Below are 21440 nucleotides of genomic sequence, written 5' to 3' on the forward strand. Positions count from 1 at the left end.
CCTACATACTTCTCTGCCACTCACGACTTCCTCATACAATACCACACCTCCTCTCTCGGCACCCTGTCATATGCTTTTTCTAAATCCACAAAGACACAAAGCTCTCTAGAGTATCTAATTGGAAAATATAGGACTGGGTGATATCTTGGGTCTTCACAATCACATATGTATAAAAGACAGACCAAAACATTCTACAATTTCAGACCTATACAGTGTCAAATACAAATATCAACATCAATTGGGGAGACTTATTAAAGGTAATACAATGATTTGACTCTGGCTAGTAGCCACAGGGAATGGTAATATAAACTGGCAGACACTACAAACAGCCCCCCCCCCCCCCAATTCCATTGGATTGGACTTTTGCATTACTGCATTCAAATAACAATTGAGGAACCTGGAGGCAGATGTTTAGAATCAGCCCCTATTGGGCATTTTTGGGCCAACAGATGGATTATGGGAACAAAGTAATTGCAAGTATGGGTGCCATTACTAGTAGTCTGCGTCATCACCACCACCTCTTCTCGATGATGCCTTAGATCTCATATTATGGTTAAAACTGGCTTTTGAAAACATTTGACTGGCTTTTGACAACAGTTTTACAGTTCTGTGGCAATAAGTCAATGTGTAAGCTTGTGGAAAAATAATAAAGCTGAAAGTGTATCAATCTAGTCATTTTGCTCAGTATTTTAAATTAAAGAACACATTTTATAGTCCATTAGAGGAAAGTGGATTTCATTACGATCTATATTCACCCACAATACATTATTACAAAACCTCTTCACCAAATGATGCAGAAGCTTTAGGGCGCAATATCCAAGTGAAGTAAGCTAATTTTTTCACAATTATTTCCATTTCATTTTCTCATGGCATCGTTCCCATCACCATAATGTCATTGGCGTACTGTCTAATGCTAGGAATCATGAATGAAAACACTATTGGCCACCAGAGGCAAATCTAGCCATTACAGAAAAATTAAGACCTATGAACTGGCATCAGAATCAATTTTAACTTTGCATTACTACATGCAGAATTGGAATAGCAGTCAATAAGGAAAGTGCCTTTTTGGGTCTGTCATTATTGTCCCCTAGTGTTTCTTGTTTTTCATTCCCATGCTTTAACCCCATCAATTGTTAATCCCTGGTAGGACATAACATGCATACTAGCTTGAGGGTATTTTAATTAACTTACAAAGATGAGGCACTGCTTCCTCTATTCTTCATATCCTCCGGTTCATCATCGTAATCAAAATGGTCAAGGAGTTTCTAATGCAAACAAAAATAGTAAAACAACAAACAAATGTAAACCAAACGAGTCAAAGGGAATATTCAATATGTTGCATATAATCAAACTTGGCTTTCATAACAAACAGAGAGCTAATGTATAACCTTGGCTAAAGAGGCTTTTTGCTCCATGTGTGTGTTGTGTGGACTATGCTGGGCCTCAGGCATCTGGACATGGGCTGGGAAGTCGTTTGCCATGGCGGTTACCAGGGTCTTGTCCTCTTGTTGTTGTAAATTCTGCAGCATCCTCTGTAGCTAATGGAGATACGGTGAGGCGGGAATAAGCGGTAAAATCTGCACTTATCAATTTGCAAAGTACTATGATCAATGAAGTATCTAAATGAATCTCTTGTCTCACCTCCTGACCCTGTGAGGACTGAAACAGTTGTGCCACCGCAGCCAATGCATCAGGATTGGGCAACTGGGGCACAGCTGAGGCACTCGTGACAGGAGGCTGTGACGGTGGTTCGTTGGCAAATGAGCCTGTTTGGAAACGGGCAATAATGTCTGAAGCTTAATTCACGTTGTATTTATATTGTTACTGCTGTGGGGGGCAATCTTGCAATGCATGGGGCAACATATCTAAATACATGTAAAAGAAACACTAGTTTGCAAACTTTAAGCGTTGTCAGTAGAGACAATGAGATTTACCTTCAAGTGGGGGGACAGGCACTAAACAGCCAGAGGCCATATCCAAGAGAGGTTGGATTATGTCCATGTCAAAAACACTGTTCTTCTGCCACAGGTTGAGCACACGCAAAATTTTGCTCTGGAAAAAAACAAAAAACAAAAACATAGAAATGTAATGTAGCGAATTCGGGGGGCAGTCTGAGAACCGCCACAGCTGGGACGCGAACCCGTATCGCCCGCACCGCAGGAGACATCGCTAACCGCTCGACTAAAGGGTCCGACCCGTCATCCAGCGGCCAACGTGTCTACTTATCCATGCACGTTACACTACCCCCCTCCTTCGGGAAGCGCGTCCCGGCGCTTAAGCATATCAGCTCCTTCACGCCTCTGGGAGCATACGCTTCCGATGGCCTTACGGTCTCCCCATCCCACTTCCGACACCAATGTAACGAATTCGGGGGGCAGTCCGGGAACTGCCACAGCCGGGACGCGAACCCGTATCGCCCGCACCGCAGGAGACATCGCTAACCACTCGACTAAAGGGTCAGACCCGTCAGCCAGCAGCCAACGTGTCTACTTATCATGCATCATACAATATCACCATTAAGTTTCCTTATAAGTTTATCATCAAACGCATATGCATAGAATACCTTGTCATCCTCAGGACAAAAGTAAAGATTTTGAAAAGTATCGGGGAAATTCTTCAGGAACCTCGGTCCAAACACATCCTTGTCAACACCAAACTGATGACGTGATTGACGAACAATGGAGTCAACTACATACAAACCAGGGACTTTTAATTCTGGCTTGCACTGTGGAAAACAAAAGAAAAGAGAACAATGAAAGTTGGCCAGCAATTTTACAGAAGATAATGAAGTTTTACAATGAATGTGAAATTGGGCAAACATACCTTCTTGATGAACTTTTCAACAATCTGAACAACATGCTTGTAAAGCTGATAAAGAGGGAAAAAAAATTACATAATCAATATGTTATTTTTTACCAAAGAAACACAGACAAAGGGCATAATTCTAAAATAAGTCAATTTCGTATTAATTTATTTATCACTGGTAAAAGACTGTCTTTCATTTAAATGTTTGTCAGACAAAAATGGTGAACAGCTGGTCTTTGAAATTGCCTCTCCTCCATTTTCTGACCAACTTTTTAGAAGACTTTCACCAACTTTCCCTGCTTCTTGTAACCTCTAGAAATATCGAGAGTGGTTTATAAGATGGTGAATGGCCCAACTGCTTGGTCACATAACATCTATCATGAGCACTGACATCACTTTTGTAAGTGGTCTCTAAATTTCATCAGTTTGTCAACTGAAATCACATGACACTACAAAATAACTATGTTTGCTTTGTGCTGCTGTACAAATTCAACATTCCAGACAAGCTTATCCACAAACTCTCCTTTTCAGGATGAGAGTTTTTGCTGCTGTGAGCGGGAGGATGAGACGCTACGTCATCTGTTCTTCCTGTAGCAGCCCACCACAGTCTAATTTGTCCCGCAACAGTTTCACAATGAACTGAAAATATTTTTACACTTCTCATGATAACATAAAAGTCTCTAACATTGTGTTTTGCGCCATTGTTTCAACCAAGCATCATGCAAAGCTGACTTCGGGAGACACCCCTCAGCAGTGCACCCCCCTCACAATATCCAACAGCCCTGTGTCAACCGTAGAGACCTTCAAGTTTCTGGGAGCTACCATTTCCAAAGATCTGAAGTGGACGACAAACGTCAACTCCATTCTTAAAAAAGCCCAGCAGAGGATATACTTTTTGCAGCAATTGAGGAAGTATGGTCTGCCATAGGAGCTACTGAGCCACTTCTACACCGCACTCATCAAATCTGTCCTGTGCACGTCCATCTCGGTTTGGTTCAGAGCAGCCACAAAACAGTATAGGAACAGACTGCAGCGAACAGTAATTACATCAGAAAAAAATCATTGGTGCTCCCCTGCTCAACCTGCAGGACTTGTACACCTCTAGAACCCGGAAACAGACAAGCAGAATCAGCAGAGACCCCCACCCCACCCCCACGATACAGTCCGTTTTAACTCTTATCCTCTGGCAAGCGTTACAGTGCGATGTGCACCAAAACCACCAGACACAAGAACACCCCCCCCCCCCACAGGCCATCTCTCTCATGAACATTAACAACATAGTGTAATAATAAGTATATAATAAAGAATATAATTACAATATACACTCACTGGCCACTTTATTAGGTACACCTTGCTAGTACCGGGTTGGACCCCCTTTTGCCTTCAGAACTGCCTTAATCCTTTGTGGCATAGATTCAACAAGGTACTGGAAACATTCCTCAGAGAGTTTGGTCCATATTGACATGATAGCATCACGCAGTTGCTGCAGATTTGTCGGCTGCACATCCATGATGCGAATCTCCCGGTCCACCACATCCCAAAGGTGCTCTATTGGATTGAGATCTGGTGACTGTGGAGGCCATTTGAGTACAGTGAACTCATTGTCATGTTCAAGAAACCAGTCTGAGATGATTCGAGCTTTATGACATGGCGCGTTATCCTGCTGGAAGTAGCCATCAGAAGATGGGAACACTGTGGTCATAAAGGGATGGACATGGTCAGCAACAATACTCAGGTAGGCTGTGGCGTTGACACGATGCTCAATTGGTACTAAGGGGCCCAAAGTGTGCCAAGAAAATATCCCCCACACCATTACACCACCACCACCAGCCTGAACCGTTGATACAAGGCAGGATGGATCCATGCTTTCATGTTGTTGACGCCAAATTCTGACCCTACCATCCAAATGTCGCAGCAAAAATTGAGACTCATTAGACCAGGCAACGTTTTTCCAATCTTCTATTGTCCAACTTTGGTGAGCCTGTGTGAATTGTAGCCTAAGTTTCCTGTTCTTAGCTGACAGGAGTGGCACCCGGTGTGGTCTTCTGCTGCTGTAGCCCATCTGCCTCAAGGTTCGACGTGTTGTGCGTTCAGAGATGCTCTTCTGCATACCTCGGTTGTAATGAGTGGTTATTTGAGTTACTGTTGCCTTTCTATCAGCTCGAACCAGTCTGGCCATTCTCCTCTGACCTCTGGCATCAACAAGGCATTTTCGCCCACAGAACTGCCGCTCACTGGATATTTTCTCTTTTTCGGATCATTCTCTGTAAACCCTAGAGATGGTTGTGCATGAAAATCCCAGTAGATCAGTAGTTTCTGAAATACTCAGACCAGCCCGTCTGGCACCAACAACCATGCCAAGTTCAAAGTCACTTAAATCACCTTTCTTCCCCATTCTGATGCTCGGGTTGAACTGCAGCAGATCGTCTTGACCAGGTCTACATGCCTAAATGCATTGAGTTGCTGCCATGTGATTGGCTGATTAGACATTTGCGTTAACGAGCAGTTGGACAGGTGTGCCTAATAAAGTGGCCGGTGAGTGTATAAACAGATGAGTATATTATAGTATATATTAGTATGTTATATAATTATATCATTATATAAGTAATGTGTTATAAATTATTCAGCCATAACATTCTGTATAGTTGTGACATACCTTGTTGTGCATATATACCTACCTCCAATATTCTTACAATTCCATTATTTATTTTTTGTTTTTGTTGCCTTTCTTTTTTGTTTTTGAGTGATATATTTTAGTACTAGAAGCTACTGTAAACCAGAGTCAAATCCCTCGTATGCATAAGCACACTTGGCCAATAAAGTTGATTCTGAAATTATCACCTCTTTAAATTATTTATCTAAAACTAATCCGCTAGCCTGTGAGTGCGACAGATGGGGACAAATCTACCCATTATCCAGCCTTCTGGCAGCAATTGCACTTGCAGTTCCAGTGTCAACTGTCAACTGTGAGAGACTCCTCCACAGTGAACAGGGTAAGGACAGAAGGCATGGTAGTATGACTGAAGTTGCCAAGATGTGTGCCAAACATTTAAACCCACTGCACTTACGTGATAAACAGCAAAATCTTAACAAAGAGTACAAACGGTGTGTTCCAAATGCACCTTTTATTTTCATTCATTTGGCTAAATGTAGTTCCCTTCATTTTCAGGTCGTATCAGACATTTCTAACAGGCTGCAAAGGAGCCTACCTGAGGGTCTCCATCAATGGGTCCAGCACAGAGGATGTCAACTGCAAAAGGTAATCAGAACTGTTTTTCTCAAAGCCCAGGAAACAATTAATGTCCAAATTCAGGGTGCAAAGTTTGCCAATAGGGATGTCGAGAGAGTTTATCTATACCACGTCCTCTACCTATAATAGAAAAATATATGTGTATTTAAGGCCCCCATGCATGAAATACGGACTTCAAGCTGATAAATAATATCCTGAGATCAACCATCAAGCTCTACAGTATGGTCCAGCCCCCCAAAAAATGTTTCCAGTCAAAATAGGTCTATTTTTGGCTTAAAGCTTAGATTTTTTTTCGACTACAAAGTTGAGTAAGGAATTGACGATGTGCCTTCCTCATTCAATATATTTTTGATTTTCTAAAAAATAAACCAGTTCAACATAGGTAACCACTTTTGCTTCATTTCTTTGATGGCTCAAATGTATGCTCTAGTTAATTTTGTGTTTCGACCATTTGTGAACTGCGATAAACTGTCTCGTTTACCATGCTTTGTAGGTGCGATTTTTTTTTAAATGTCCTCACCATTATTATATATGCAACCAATGTGTTTATGATTAAATTGTTTAAACTGGAGCACAAAATTGTTTATAAGAGCACAAAGTGCACCAGATTGATGTATCTAACTTTAAAATGCACAAAATTTTCTTTCTGGGAGCATGCTCCCAGAACCCCCAAGAGGCAGTTCCTCATTTGCTAAAGAAATTATATCCTCTGCTGGGCTTTTTTAAGGATGGAGTTGACATTGGTTGTCCACTTTAGATCTTTGGAAATGGTAGCTCCCAGAAACTTGAAGGTTTCTACGGTTGACACAGAGCCTAACCAACGTAGCACCTTGTTCGTAGAGGTGGGGAAATCGCTTCAGTGCAACATTGCAATACCAAGCCGTGATGATTTTAATATCGTGGCGCTTACCCTGAATCACAAAGTTGAAGCGTAATTAACAGATATTGTGAAGAGGCTTTATGTAATAATTTCTGCATGTCTGTGTACACACATACACGGATGCCCCTGGACACATCTTCAGTGATGTTCCTGGAATCATCGCGTGTTTTGGGTCTTTCAACATCATGCACCCTTATCCAGGTGACCCAGCCAGGGCTGATCAGACCCCAGCTTGTGTCCAGATGGCTTACTACTTATGACTACATGGCTCTCCTCCTTTGAGCCACAGCCATTGAGGCCCTCTCTGCCGCATCGGTGGCACTGTGGATGGCTCTGCTCTTCCTCTCTCCCTCAATGCCCAAATCTCTGAAGTCTCTGGCTTAAGAATGGGCTGCAAGCCCCCTGCATCCAACCTCCAATGGGGGGCACCTCACTCGCCATCCAGCCTGCTTGCAGTTGCTGAGTAGTCTTGCTTACTTGACGGGCTTCCTTTCAAAGGCCTCTTCCGAGTGATTTTCCCATGGGACTGGCAGCTCCAGCAGCACAGCTTGCTTGGTGGACTCGGACACAAAGACAATGTCTGGTCGCAGGGGAATGTCTACAATATGGTTGGGGAACATCAGCTGCCAGTCCTTGGCTGAGGTCAGAATGCCTGTAGATGTTATTTTAGTGGATTTTGGCTGCTCCCCAGCCCTGACAAAGGTGATGGCCAACTTGGAGGGTTGGGACCACTTCGCCCACTCAACTCCTGCGTTGATCAGGACCTGATCATGCCTCCATCAGTACCATCCCTCTCTAAGTGCATTTGTGCAGCAGCCTAAGACATGCTCCAGGGTTCCTTGCTTGGCGCACAATGGGCACACTGGTGACTCTGCTTTGCCCAATATGTGCAGATTTGATGGGCTTGGAAGCACATCATACACTGCCTGGATGAAAAATTGGATGCAGTGTGGCTTGGCTTTCCAAAGCTCAGCCCAGGTCACCGCATTCTCCGATCTTGTCCAAGCTCCCTGTTGCTTCATTCCCACCGACTTGCAGGTTCTCATCTTCTCCACTGCTGCTCTCACTTCCTCCTGAACTAGGCGGTGCATTTTCTCCCTCTGATGGTGTTTGTTTGGAGAGCTAGAAAGGATCCTAACCCAGTTCAACCTCGTATGACCTCTCCCACCAGCCTCTTGTGATAAAGCCTTGCCTTTGCTTCCTGAACAATTTCCTCTGCCTTCCACTTCCTGCCAGTTCTCACTTGGATCCCTGCTTTAGCCATCCTTGAATCACTTGACTCCCTGTACTGCACCACTTCTCTGGCTCTTGTTACCTTGAATTCCCACTCCAAGATTTTTTCCCCCTGTATTTTCCACCCTTTTTCTCCCCAATTGTACTCGGCCAATTACCCCGCTCTCTGAGCCGTACCGGTCGTTGCTCCACCCCCTCTGCGATCTGGGGAGGGCTGCAGACTACCACATGTCTCCTCCGATACATGTGGAGTCGCCAGCCACTGCTTCACCCGACAGTAACGAGTTTCACCAGGGAGACGTAGTGTGTGGGAGGATCACGCTATTCCTCCCAGTTCCCCCTCCCCCAGGTGCCCCGACCGACCAGAGGAGGTGCTAGTGCAGCGACCAGGACACGTACCCACACCCAGCTTCCCACCCACAGACATGGCTAATTGTGTCTGGATGCTCGGCCAAGCCGGAGTCAACACGGGGATTCGAACCGCGATCCCCGCAATGGTAGGCAACGGAATAGACTGCTACGCTACCCAGACGCCTCATCCTCCAAGAATCTGAAGAGCAGTTGCAGTTTGTTGTGGTGACCGTACAGTGCGATACTGCTCAGGCTCTTTGGCAGCCCCAGCCATCTCCTGAGGTAGTTGCTAACCCTCCTCTCTAAGGTCTTGACTATTGAGATTGGAACTGCAGAGACAAGGAGGGGCCACAGAATTCTGGGAAGAATGCTGCACTGTTACACCCAGGCTTTAACTTCCCAGGTAGGCCAGACTTGTCCACGGATTTCAGCCAGCCATCCAACTTGGTGCAGGGGGACAGGAGGGATGTCGTGTCCCTCAGAGAGCGGTCAAAAACCTTACCTATGCTGGGATGGCTATGCCTGTGACGTTGAACCGGAACTTGTCCTCCACTTTCCCTTTCCTCAGCACCATAGATCTTGATTTGGCTGGATTGAAACGCATATGGGCCCACTCCACCAGCTTTTTGAGCCTCTGCAGAATCCACCGGCAGCTTGGGAATGATTCTGTTGTGACTGGAAGATCATACGTGATTGTCCTGATTGGTGGTTGTCATTGAGCAGAATTTGTTCTGGGCCCTCTGCACTCCAGTTCAGCAGATTTAGTGAGCATGTTCATGGATAGGGAGAATGATGTTACGGAGATAGTGCACCCTGTGAGGATGTTGATCTCCACACCTTGTGCCAGCTTGATGAAATTGCTCCTGAAGAGACCCTCATCCTGAAGTTGCTAGTAATCAGTGGTGTGAGGACTTTGATTCTGCTGGGGACATGATGTTTGGTCAGTGTGAGCTGCACCAGCTTGTATGGAATGGAGCCATGTGCATTTGCCAGGTCGTGAATTTGAATTTGAATTGTTTGAATGTTTGCTCAGGGAAGCATATTCATGTTTTTAAACTTTCATACACGGCGTTTATAATTCATTTTCTTGTATATTTTCTTTGGATTATTGAAGTTTCTATATTTTATAGTAGATAGGAGGGGAAGAAGCTTAAAAAAATTAATATTGCACTGCAATATCTACAATATTGTGATATTTGAAGTGGCTCTAAAATATCTTTACAATATCTACTCAGGAGGTTCCTGATGGTTCCAAACCCTACTTGTTTGTGTCTCTGAAAGTACTGTCAAGGAGAGGTATTTTAAGTTTAGCAAAAAAACTCAATATTTGTGAATCTTTGGACTTAAGCATGCTTTGGAAAAAAAATTAAGTGCCACCTATTATATTGCCATCAGCCATACCAACATGTACGCTGGCTCTGTCGAATGAAGGAAGCTAAGCAGGTATGGGTTTGGCAAGTAGTTGGATGGGAGACCTCCCGGGAAAACAGAGCTGCTGGAAGTGGTGTTGGTGGGCCAGTGGGGGGGCAGTCTTCCCCATGGCCTAAGATCCCATGGCACTTAGCGCAAAGAGTAGGGGGCCCCCCCGGTGTCCAAGAAAAATTCCCAAATTCGATGTCTCCATCTGGCCACCTAATTATCCCCCTGTATAATTCGCTCAATGATTCCTCCCTCTCCACCTCAAGCTGATGTGTGGTGAGCATTCTGGTGCAAAAGTGGCTGCCATGCATTACCCAGGTGGGTGCTACACATTGGTGGTGGTTGAGGTGAGTTTCCCCCTACGCTTTTAACTGCTTTGGGTGTCTAGATAAAGCGCTATATAAAAATGTAATCCATCATTATTTACATCAAGGAGGCTTTTTATTGGGCTAATTAATGCAGCCTCTTCTACATCTGGCACCTCCTAAAATAATTGTTGGATAGGCCGTGTAGGCGTTAAAATGCAGCCGTTTCATTGATAAACCTGGAATGACCATGGCTGACAGGAACAAGCCTGACATATTGCAGAGCAAATGGAAATCAACTTAAGAAATAAGACTAGCTATAACTTCGTGCACATCTTGTCCATGACAGAAAATGAATAATCAAAGGCAAATTTTGGCCCAGGATTAACACTCAAGTTTAAAAGCAGTAGCCATTTCTGAGACTGTTATGATTTGGTCTTTGTGATTTAGGAGTCCTCTTGACTGAATGTTTTGCAGATTTAGGAGCAAGTTTAGTGCTTAGATACTTCAGGAATTACTCTTAGCCCAAAAACTTGGGAGTTTAAAAATGAGGACTGATATTAACATTATTTTTGGGATTTTCTATTAAATCAACCCATTAGGAGCCACGTTTAACCTTAAGATTTCATGAAAACGGCACCAGGTACTTAGGGAGTCAGGTGGAAAATGTTCTTTGCCCTTTTATTAAATCAACAAAGTTTCTGTATTCTTTCAGTGTGGTCTCTCATTGACCATCAATTCAATCCAGCATACAGAAGAAAGCTGCTCAGCTCCCAACATTTGAGAAAGTCTCTGGGGGACTCCTCTGCTGTTACTGTGCTTTTACTCTCTGAGGATGCACTTTATTAAAAAAAAAAATTAAAGAACCAGACCGACTCTCCAGTGGTTGTGGTTTTCTTTAATTTCCTTTCACAAGGAGATTTTCATCCCTTTAATTTCGAGAGGTGATTAGTTATTAGTTTGCTGATTATATCACAGTGGTAGGTCTCATCAGCAACAACAACGAATCCTCATACAGAGCGGAGGTGAATCAACTGGCGGCAAGGTGCAAAAACAACAACCTCTCCCTAAATATAGGAAAAACTAAGGAGGTCATTATTGACTTTAGAAAGACCAGCACCCACCATACCCCTCTGACCATCAATGGTATGGACGTGGAGAGAGTCAGCAGTTTTAAGTTCCTGGGAGTTCACATCACAGAAGACTTCTTCTGGTCCTCACGTCACTGCGCTCTCCAAGAAGGCCCAGCAGCGTCTTACTCCCTGCGGCGTCCGAAGAAGGCGAGTCTCTCCCCACCCATCCTCATTAAATTCTACAGAGGCACCATAGAGAGCATTCTGACCAGCTGTATCTCTGTCTGGCATGGGAACTGCAAGGCCTCCAACCACAAATCCCTACAGCGGAAAGTGAAGACAGCTGGAAAGATCATAGGAACTGCTCTCCCATCCATCCAGGCCATCTTTGATGCAAGGTGCACCCGGAAGGCTCTTAGCATCGTGAAGGACCCCACCCACCCTTCCCACATCCACTTCACCCTCTTACCCTCTGGCAGGAGGTACTGGAGCATCCATGCTGCCTCCACCAGACTGTGCAACAGTTTCATTCCTCAGGCTGTGAAGTTCCTCAACAGCCTAAACACTTACTACTACTACTACTTTCGGCTGCTCCCGTTAGGGGTCGACACAGCGGATAATTCGTTTCCATTTCCTCCTGTCTTCTGCGTCTTCCTCTGTCACACCAGCCACCTGCATGTCTTCCCTCACCACATCCATAAACCTCCTCTTTGGCCATCCTCTTCCCTGGCAGCTCCATATTCAGTATCCTTCTCCCAATATACCCAGCATCTCTCCTCCACACATGTCTAAGCCATCTCAATCTTGCCTCTCTTGCTTGATCTCCAAACCGTCCAACCTGAGCAGTCCCTCTAATATAATCGTTCCTAATCCTGTCCTTCTTCATTACTCCCAGTGAAAATCTTAGAATCTTCAACTCTGCCACTTCCAGCTCCGCCTCCTGTCTTTTCGTCAGTGCCACTGTCTCCAAACCATATAACATAGCTGGTCTCACAACCATCTTGTAAACCTTCCCTTTAACTCTTGCTGGTACCCTTCTGTCCCAAATCACTCCTGACACTTCTCCGCCCACTCCACCCTGCCTGCACTCTCTTCTGCACTCCCCGTTACTTTGGACAGTTGACCCCAAGTATTTAAATTCAAATGCCTTTGTCACCTCCACTCCTTGCATCCTGACCATTCCACTGTCCTCCCTCTCATTCACGTATAGGTATTCTGTCTTGCTCCTACTGACTTTCATTCCTCTTCTCTCCAGTGCATACCTCCACCTCTCCAGGCTCTCCTCAACCTGCACCCTACTCTCGCTACAGATCAAAATGTCATCCGCGAACATCACCGTCCATGGAGACTCCTGCCTGATCTTGTCCGTCAACCTGTCCAAGCCTAAACACTTAGACTTCCATAAAATGACTTTTTGACCGTCTTACTCACTGTCCGTGTCAGGTGTGCTTGTGACGTTTAGGTCTGTGAAGTAATTCTTGTTTTTAATGCATTTTTCGTATTTAATATTTATTGTATATTATTTGTTTTTATGTGGCACTGAGGTCCTTGTGAAATTTAATTTAATTCCCTTGTATGCATGAGACATGCATATAAGGCAATGACAAATAAAAACAGTCTAAGTCTAAATAATTCTGCCAAAACAAAACACACTATGCATCAAAAATTATAGCCTATTGCTCTGATCCAATTAAAAAGGGTACAGCCAATTCCAGCTCACCAATAATAGCAATATCTTGTACAGTTTTAAGGTATTAATCAAATTAATGTCATGGTCACCTTACCTTGATAGCTTTTATTGCCGATTTTGTTACTGACATCATCTTAGCACGGGATATTGGAGGCTTCATATCAATCATGGAGAACAACTGAGGAATTTTGAAAAACAAAAAACAAAGCTCTCAGATCATTTGTAAAACATTTTGATATGGCCTACACAACAAAAAAAACATCAATATATGTATGGGGTAATGACATTGATTAATGAGGACATATAAGAACATTGCTTGTTTTAATTACTGTTTGCAGCTTGCCAAGCACAGTCACATAAAAGTCTTGATGCATGCTCAATAATCCAGGTAAGAAACCCAAAGAAGGTTGAATCAGTTCATCTGGATACGTTTATTGACAGATACATTTCATCAGTCATCTAATGCCCCTTTTCCACTACATGGTACCAGCTCAACTCGACGAGTGTCGTTTTCCACGACCGTAACAGTACCCCCTCAGTGTAGCAGGTCTGCATTGATTTTGGTACCCGCTCCAGTTTTTTTTTTTTTTTTTTGGAACCTCAACAAAGGTGGTACCAGAAAAGTGGTAACAGTTACCAAAATGCTGGTACTTTCCAGTAATAGAAAACGAAAAAGTCAAGTCGAGTTGAGCCGGTACCATGTACTGAAAAAGGGGCATATGTGACCTCTTGCGTTTAAACTGACTGCAGGTATCCCCACCCCTTATAAACAATACAGTTGCATAATGATCGAAACCAACAACCAGTTCCATATGCAAATATGGGTGTGACTATTAACTAGAGTTTCAATCGCCACGTGTACTAATTTCAGAGGATTTGCGTAAACCAGGGGTGATTCCATATGTGGTGGGAGTGTCGGAAAAGTTGAGATGCATATTTTCCAAACACAGCATCTCAGTTACTTTCAAACCCCAAAACACGCTGCACCAAAAGTTGGTTCACCTCAAGGATCGGGTCCCGCAGGACAAACAGAGCAATATAGTGCATGCTGTTAAGTGCCAGGAGGATTGCCGTGACTTGTAAATTTTTGGAAACTAAACAGATGCTGGACAAGAGAGTGGCACAACACAGGAGAACCAACATCAGGTCCAGGAATCCACAGTCTACACCCATCTACAGGCCAGTGAACACTCTTTCAGGAATCCCTATCAAGGATGTGCATATCCTTGATAGGGAGGAACGCTGGTTTGAATGGGGAGTCAAAGAGACCATCTATGTTAAAAGGGAATGACCGTCCCTGAAACGGGGGGGGGCTAAGAGTACATCTGTCACCATCTTACAGTACTGTGATTGCAAACATTCCCAAATCCTCTGTGAATAGTACACATGACCACTGAAACTCTAGTTAATGGTCATGCCCATATTTGCATATGAAACTGCTCTTGGTGTCGGTCATTATGCAATTGTATTGTTTATAAGGGTGGGGATACCTGCAGTCAATTTAGACTGAAGAGGTCACTTAGATGAGTAGGGATGCTCTGATCAGGGTTTTTGGGGCCGAGCACGGATCGCCGATCATTGGAATCAGAATCGCCCGATACCGATCACAGGGTGGGTGGGGGGGCTGATCTTCAATTTAAAGTGTTCTATTTATCATGTACCATTATTTATTTATTTACTATTTATAGCAATAAAAGTAACTATTCTTAACAGCATTGCAGAAATATAATTAAGAGGTGAGAAAGTATCATATATTGACAAGTGTTTATTTATCGGAAGGCAACATATGCAACATATTCCATTCTCTTATTAGGTCATGTAGATTATGAAGAAACTGAAACCAATATGGGTGGCATGGTGGCGCAGTGGTTAGTGCGGTCGCCTCACAGCAAGAAGGTCCTGGGTTCAAACCCTGGGGTAGTCCAACATTGGTGGGTCATCCTGGGTCGTGCTCTGTGTGGAGTTTGCATGTTCTCCCCATGTCTGCGTGGGTTGCCTCCAGGGGCTGCGGTTTCCTCCCACAGTCCAAAATTAAATTACATGAATTGGTCATACTAAACTGTCCCTAGGTATGAATGTGTGTGTGTGTGGGCCCTGTGATGGCCTAGCGGCCTGTCCTGGGTGTCTCCCCACCTGCTGCTCAATGACTACTGGGATAGGCTCCAGCATCCCCGCGACCCTGAGAGTAGGATAAGCGGTTCAGATAATGGATAGATGGACCAATATAATAGCCCATGCTCAGCTAAAGAGCAGTTTAGCAAATATTTTTGCCTTTCAATGGAATAAAAGCTGAATGTGCTCAACACTATGCACTATGTTTCAAAGCATAAGAAACCATTAAAGCCTATATAAGGCAATAAAAATCAATTCCAATAGACGGAACAAAATACAAGGCCTTTCTAAATTTAGGCCTACTACAAATTTAGACAATAAAAAACAGCAACAAAGAAAGGCTATGGCCAAATACTGTATAAAGCATTCCTCATCATTTACATGTCTTTACAAACCGTCATGGCTACCATTCTTTAGCTTAGCCTACTTCTTAAGCACGACGGCAAGTTTTTCATTATACATATAAGCATCTCTGCATTTTTGGAAGTCCGCCTGTTCCTCTTCTCATCTACAACATTCACTGCTGTGCTGAAAAGTCGCTCACCATCTACACTTGTGCATAGCGCGCAGAGGTAGGCTTGTGTTGCTTCTACAAGTGCGGGAAGCGGCTTTTATTGTCCTGACAGAAAACAGGTGGCTGTCCGCTTTGTGGAATAAGAGGCTCTGACAAATAGAGGTTCATCTGTGATGCGGTTTGGTTGCTGGTGTCGCTGCCATGTTCCATGTCTTCACCCAGTTATTCAGCATACATAGCCTGCAAAGAGCCAGCTCATGGTACTTTCTCTGGGGGCTCGGAGCCACTCGCCTCCGAACTGTTCTCATCATACTGCCGTTCCTGGCCGGGGCCTGAACAGGCAGCCAGGATACCTGAAAGCAGAACACGTAGCTGTGGCAGGGCTCCAGAGTGCGAACATTTAGTCGCATTTTGCACCTAGTTTTGGCGTCAGTGCAAGTAAATTTTAAACCTAGGCAGACTGGTGGCAACTTGCAATATAACCCGAGTTTTTTTTAAATTATGTGAAAACCAGAAAGAGCGAGAACTTGTGTGTGTGTGTGTGTGTGTGTGTGTGTGTGTGTACCCACGTGTGAGAGAGAGAGGAGTTACTGCAAGGGTCTCGTGACATGACCAAAACAAAGCAGCATTTTGTGTGTGTGTATGTGGGGGGGGGGTCACGCACGGGATGTCAGTTGCCACTCAGTAGGACTTGACTTGCTCTCACTGTGAAATGAACAATGAAACAAACTATTGATTTGTTTTTTTAAAAGAAAAGACCTTCCTTCAGACCCTCCTCCTATTCCACCGACCCAAACTGATGACAGCTCTGACAAGGAAGCAGCAGGTGATGTGAAAAAGGCAAAGACGTATTCCTTCCAACAGGAATGGCTTGTGCAATATCCATGCAACTTAGCAAAGAAAAAGGCACCATGTACTGCACGTATTGTTCTCAGTGTGGGCCACCTTTTGCGGGGAAAACCAAGTTTGCCGACCCCTCGACCGGCACCACTATGTTCAAGCATGGCAATAAAGCCATGACTTGGGACATGCACTCGAACTTCAGATGTCACTTGTAAAACTAATTGATGCGACGTCCTTCAAAATGCTGTCAATATGCCTATACACTGTTTGGTATAACTGCGGCAGGCATATGTCCATGAAATATTTACGCCCTGCGTGGCTCCAAGTAGGTAATAAGTCGTCGGTACCCTTCATCTTGCACTACTTAAAGAGGCTGCTGATCAAGGCCAATGAATTCCAGGCTGATATTTCTTTTGACTTCTTACTGTCGCCGCTATAGGGTTCCTGCCGTTTAAATGTCTCCCTAACTGACAACTGAGTGAAGGAAGGCCGAGTCGCTAAAGGGTTAACTCGCTTTACTGACTTTGCACTGGCTTGCCTTTCGCACTTGCCGTATTCTTTGACATGGCGAATTCTCAAATGTCTGGTTCGTTGTATTAAAATGTCATTGTTGCGTTCCACCACGAGGGATTTCTGCTTCACACACATTGCATATAGCCATTTTAGTGTCTTTTTCGAGCACCTTGTAGAACTGCAAGACTGGTGAAGCCAACTTCTTTTGCCGCGCATTGAGAAATGTCTCACGTATTTTGCGTTATCTGATCGGCTCTTCTGATTGATCGAAGCTCTCTATAAAAGCCAAACTATTTACAATGATAATCGGCCAATAATGATCAGCGGCCGATTGATCGGAGCATCCCTATACATAGGTGATGAAACATATCCGTCAAAAAAGGTATCCAGAAGAACTGAGTCAACCTTCTTTTGTGTCACATAAAGGCCTGTTTCCTCATGAAATTATGTCAAGATTGCAGTCTGTAGTAAAACAGCAGAAAACAACAGTTTTCTTGGATAAACATTTGATAATTAATGTGACTAAAATTAAACATGCATTAATTAAATCCTTATGTCATCACACTTAACTATGTTGGAACATAGATTGCAAAAAATTAGTAAAATTTTAAAATGCAGGTGCACAACATTGTCATTCAAATCAAACAGTACGAGCATTTTCCCCTTTCTGAGCATTAAGAGTATTTGTATTAAACACCATAGAAATAACAGCGTCAACATCATCTTGTATTCCGTGTAAACACATTTCATCGTAAATTTAAAAAAAAAGGTCAAATATAAAGATGTAATTTTGTGTACAGATGGTCCCAACTGACCAATAAAAAGAGCCTCTATGACTTGCACATTATTGCTGATGTATGAGTTACTGTCCTCATCTCAACAGTTGTTACGACCCCCTTTGCAATTCATATGGAGATGTCAGAGATGAGTCCACACAGCCTTTTCAAGGCACGAATGTTGTGCCATTAAGCCTCGCCGTTCTGTGTAAAAGGTACGAAGACCGCATGGGGGGTCATTTCTGTTCCGGTATTAAGCCAGTAACAGAGCTAATCACAAAGCTGAATCGTCATCTGTGTAAAAAGGGACAGCCGGCAGGACGGGACAGCAGACGCTGTTGTATTACACGTCGTGATGCCTCTGCTTCTGGAACACCACCATGCCATCTATGTATGTAAAAATCACACACTAGGGCTAGGTATTGGCAAGGACCTCACGATATGATATATATCAAGATACATGGGTCATGGTATATTGCAATACATTGCAATACTCTACATAATTTACTGATTTAAAAATACAGCTGGAAATATAGCTTGTTACCACCTGGGTAGTCTAATATTTACATCATTTATTTTGATAACTCAGCAGACAAATTGAATCAAAGCTATTTAATCAAAAATTTCCACCCCAATTCATAAGAACGGTATTTGCGTTTCACACTGTTACTGAATACACTGAACTGAAATGTGGATGCCATAACATCATATGAAAATAAAGTGTGCGCATAAAATATTCTTATTTTATGAACACACTGAAATACTGAGCTGTGTTGATTTTTTTCCCTTTTTTTGCACAGCCCTATCACACACTGGGGCACCTTTATGCCACCTTTGCTTGGCTCAATGTAAAGAACAAAGCCAGTGTAAAGACAAGTCTCCATTACACCGTTATTGTGGAATCTGTAAAAACGCCTCATGTTGTTAAGAGTAATCAGTCTTGTGAAAGTGATGTTGGTCAGAGTAATAGGAGATGTGTCAATAACGTGTCAATTACAAACGGAATCCTAATCCAATAAGTGGGATTCAACGGTCTTTGATGCACAGAGTACTCTGGAACACGCTGTAATCATATGGTGTGTGTGACTATCTCTCTGTCATGGGAGACAGGAGTGTGAATGTAGGTTTTTTTCCCCCCTCCCCCTTGAATTTCCCCTCGGAGATACTAATAAAGTCCTATTTCCCTTCTTGACAAAACTCAAATAATCCTGTTACATGCCTCCCTATAACGTGTAGTATTTAAACACACCATTAAACCCACTATGACCTAATCTGAACTCTGTTAAAATGACCTACTTGCTCACGTTTTGTACAATTTACTGAGAACTGGAAACACGAACCACATCAAAAAAAGCCTCAAATCAAAGATGACTTTTTGGGAAGCAGAAGAAAGAGGGTGCAGAAGGAGTTGTAACCATCATCACTGGAACAAATAAACTTTAATGAAAGCATACCGACTAATCATGGCTTTCAGTGAATCAAAGCTCTTTCACAACTCACGTCAATCAAAACTCGGTGCAAGCATACATAATAGCTGGAACATGCAAACAGAAAGCAAGACAATTTAAACCCTTCTTGAACTCGACCCCTCCCCCCTTCATAATGCTACGTTTTGTGAGAAGATGGGTTTGATTGGGTTAGATCGGCGTTTTGGAGGGGATGATTAGGGGTGAAGAAATGGACTGAATATTTGCAGCATTACACCTTGTCCTTATTGCATGCAGACCAAGTGAGCATCAAACACGAAAACACATGTGTTATACTAAAACCAATCCCAGTGTCCCTTCAAGGATGCCTATGATTCATGTGTATTTTCCGAAGTGACTCAGCTACCAAGACTTTCAAAAATGGCATCTTTAGATGAAATTATTCCTTTGTCCCAGATAAATACAACAAACCAATTCATGCTGGAAAAGTGAGAAAATGATAAAGGATTCAAAATACCAACGTGTATAATAAATCTGCTCGATTATTCTGAAGAACTTTGCGTGCGATTATGTTGAGTGAGTGTGCTGTGATGGTGCCCACTAGGCTTGTAACGATGGGATCGTATATCTATGATTGAAGGGATGATCGACGATTGGCTTTTCCTACACCAATATTTGGGTGATTTTAACTAACTTACTATCAGAACTTAGATACTGTAAAAAAAAACATCTAAAAACTGCATCTTCTTCTTTCGGCTTGTTCCCCGTTTCTCTGGGGTCGCCACAGTGGATTTTACAGTTTCCAACAGGACCCTGCGAGGGCACAGCACCAATGGCGGCCACCGTTAATCTGGGCCTTGACCTATCCGGTATGGAGCCTCAACCGATCCGGTATGGTTTTGTCAATCTGCATACTGATTTGGCAAAACTTTACGCCAGATGCCTTTCCTGACGCAACCACTAATAACCCTGTGGACGGGGGCACAGGTAAAGCACTGGATGCCATCGAAGTATTCAGACTTGCACTTTTGCCTGTCGCAAAGTCTAGAAACTGCATCCTACTGTGCATTTAATGAAGTTTCCATGTCCGCCCGCTGAACCCCTTTAATCAGCACGAGTGACTTTCTGTATGCTCAATAATCTAGGTAGGGAAATCAATCCATCTGGACGCAACGTTTATTGAGAAACGTTTCATCACTCATCACTCAAATGACTGCAGGTATCCCACCTTTACTTACTATCCTTACTAAAGTTATATTGTAGCGAACTCGGGGGGCAGCCCGGGAACCGTCGCAGCCGGGACGCGAACTCGGGTCTCCCGCACCACGGGCGACTACGTTAACCAGACGACTTAAGGATCCGACCCGTTAGCCAAACTATTGCAACTATTCCAAAAACCCTCTGTGAATAGTAGACGTTGCCATCGTAACTCTTGTTAATGTTAACAGCAACTTGCATATGAAACCGATCGTCGTTTTCCGGCGTTAGCTAAACTCGACAACGGGCATAGGCCTTGAGAGCAGTCAACAATTCGACCGATTGGCTAACAACACACCAAAAACGCATTTGCGTTTAAAGACAAGCTCTATACCAAAAGACAGACACATAGGTTTAACATTGGGGAAAAGAAGTCAAAAATCACCGCGTCAAATTGAACCATCAAAAAAGACATGCATGTTAGGGCTAATGTGTACCCCTGACCGAGGCATGGCAAAAAACGAACCGGAGTTGGTCGCCGGGCGCTGCGCGGCGGCTGCCCACTGCTCCTAGCTACACAGCTAAGATGGGTTAAATGCAGAGCACAATTTCCCCGCGGGGGTTTAGTAAAGTATACCACAATCAAATGAAAAACTCAAATGTAAACCAACTCAACGATCTGCGCACAACATCAGTTACTAAGCTAAACACTGTTAGCTCGACCTGTTAACTAACGTTAGCATCCGGCTATCGCTTCCCGATTTAGCTGGTTGAGCTAAGATTAGACGTTAGCAAAGTTTACCTCCATGTTGAACGCGTTCACGGCATCCATGGTTGTTCGTTTCAACGGAAAAGATCCAAGTTTGATTGTTGTTGTTGTTTTTTCGGTCTTTCTGACTATTCTCTCAAACCTTATGACGACCTAGCTCGCCTCATCGTCGCACCGTACAGGCGAAATTCCACCGAACGAGGGAAAAAAAAAAGAGAAGACCTTGTTTTATCTGTCACGTTGCTGTACACGAACTCGACACACTTAGCTCCTCCCCTTCCTT

The 21440-nt window shown here is 43.6% G+C and overlaps 1 protein-coding gene across 2 annotated transcripts in view; it reads right to left on the minus strand.

Annotated features, from left to right (window-relative positions):
• The window catches only part of LOC130115683 (SR-related and CTD-associated factor 4-like), a 58066-nt gene extending 36657 nt beyond the window's left edge, over positions 1-21409 (minus strand). For both annotated transcript variants that reach the window (XM_056283453.1, XM_056283452.1), the window contains exons 1-8: positions 21191-21409; positions 13101-13184; positions 2824-2868; positions 2564-2725; positions 1935-2052; positions 1642-1766; positions 1389-1538; positions 1192-1265 (exon numbers count right to left, since the gene is read on the minus strand). In XM_056283453.1, coding sequence (XP_056139428.1) covers positions 1192-1265; positions 1389-1538; positions 1642-1766; positions 1935-2052; positions 2564-2725; positions 2824-2868; positions 13101-13184; positions 21191-21220 — 788 coding nt within the window. In that variant the 5' untranslated portion in view covers positions 21221-21409. The remainder of the gene's footprint in view (positions 1-1191; positions 1266-1388; positions 1539-1641; positions 1767-1934; positions 2053-2563; positions 2726-2823; positions 2869-13100; positions 13185-21190) is intronic.
• Between the last annotated feature and the right edge of the window lie 31 nt (positions 21410-21440).

The sequence above is a fragment of the Lampris incognitus genome, chromosome 7 (assembly GCF_029633865.1).
Source record: "Lampris incognitus isolate fLamInc1 chromosome 7, fLamInc1.hap2, whole genome shotgun sequence".
Lineage (NCBI taxonomy): Eukaryota > Metazoa > Chordata > Actinopteri > Lampriformes > Lampridae > Lampris > Lampris incognitus.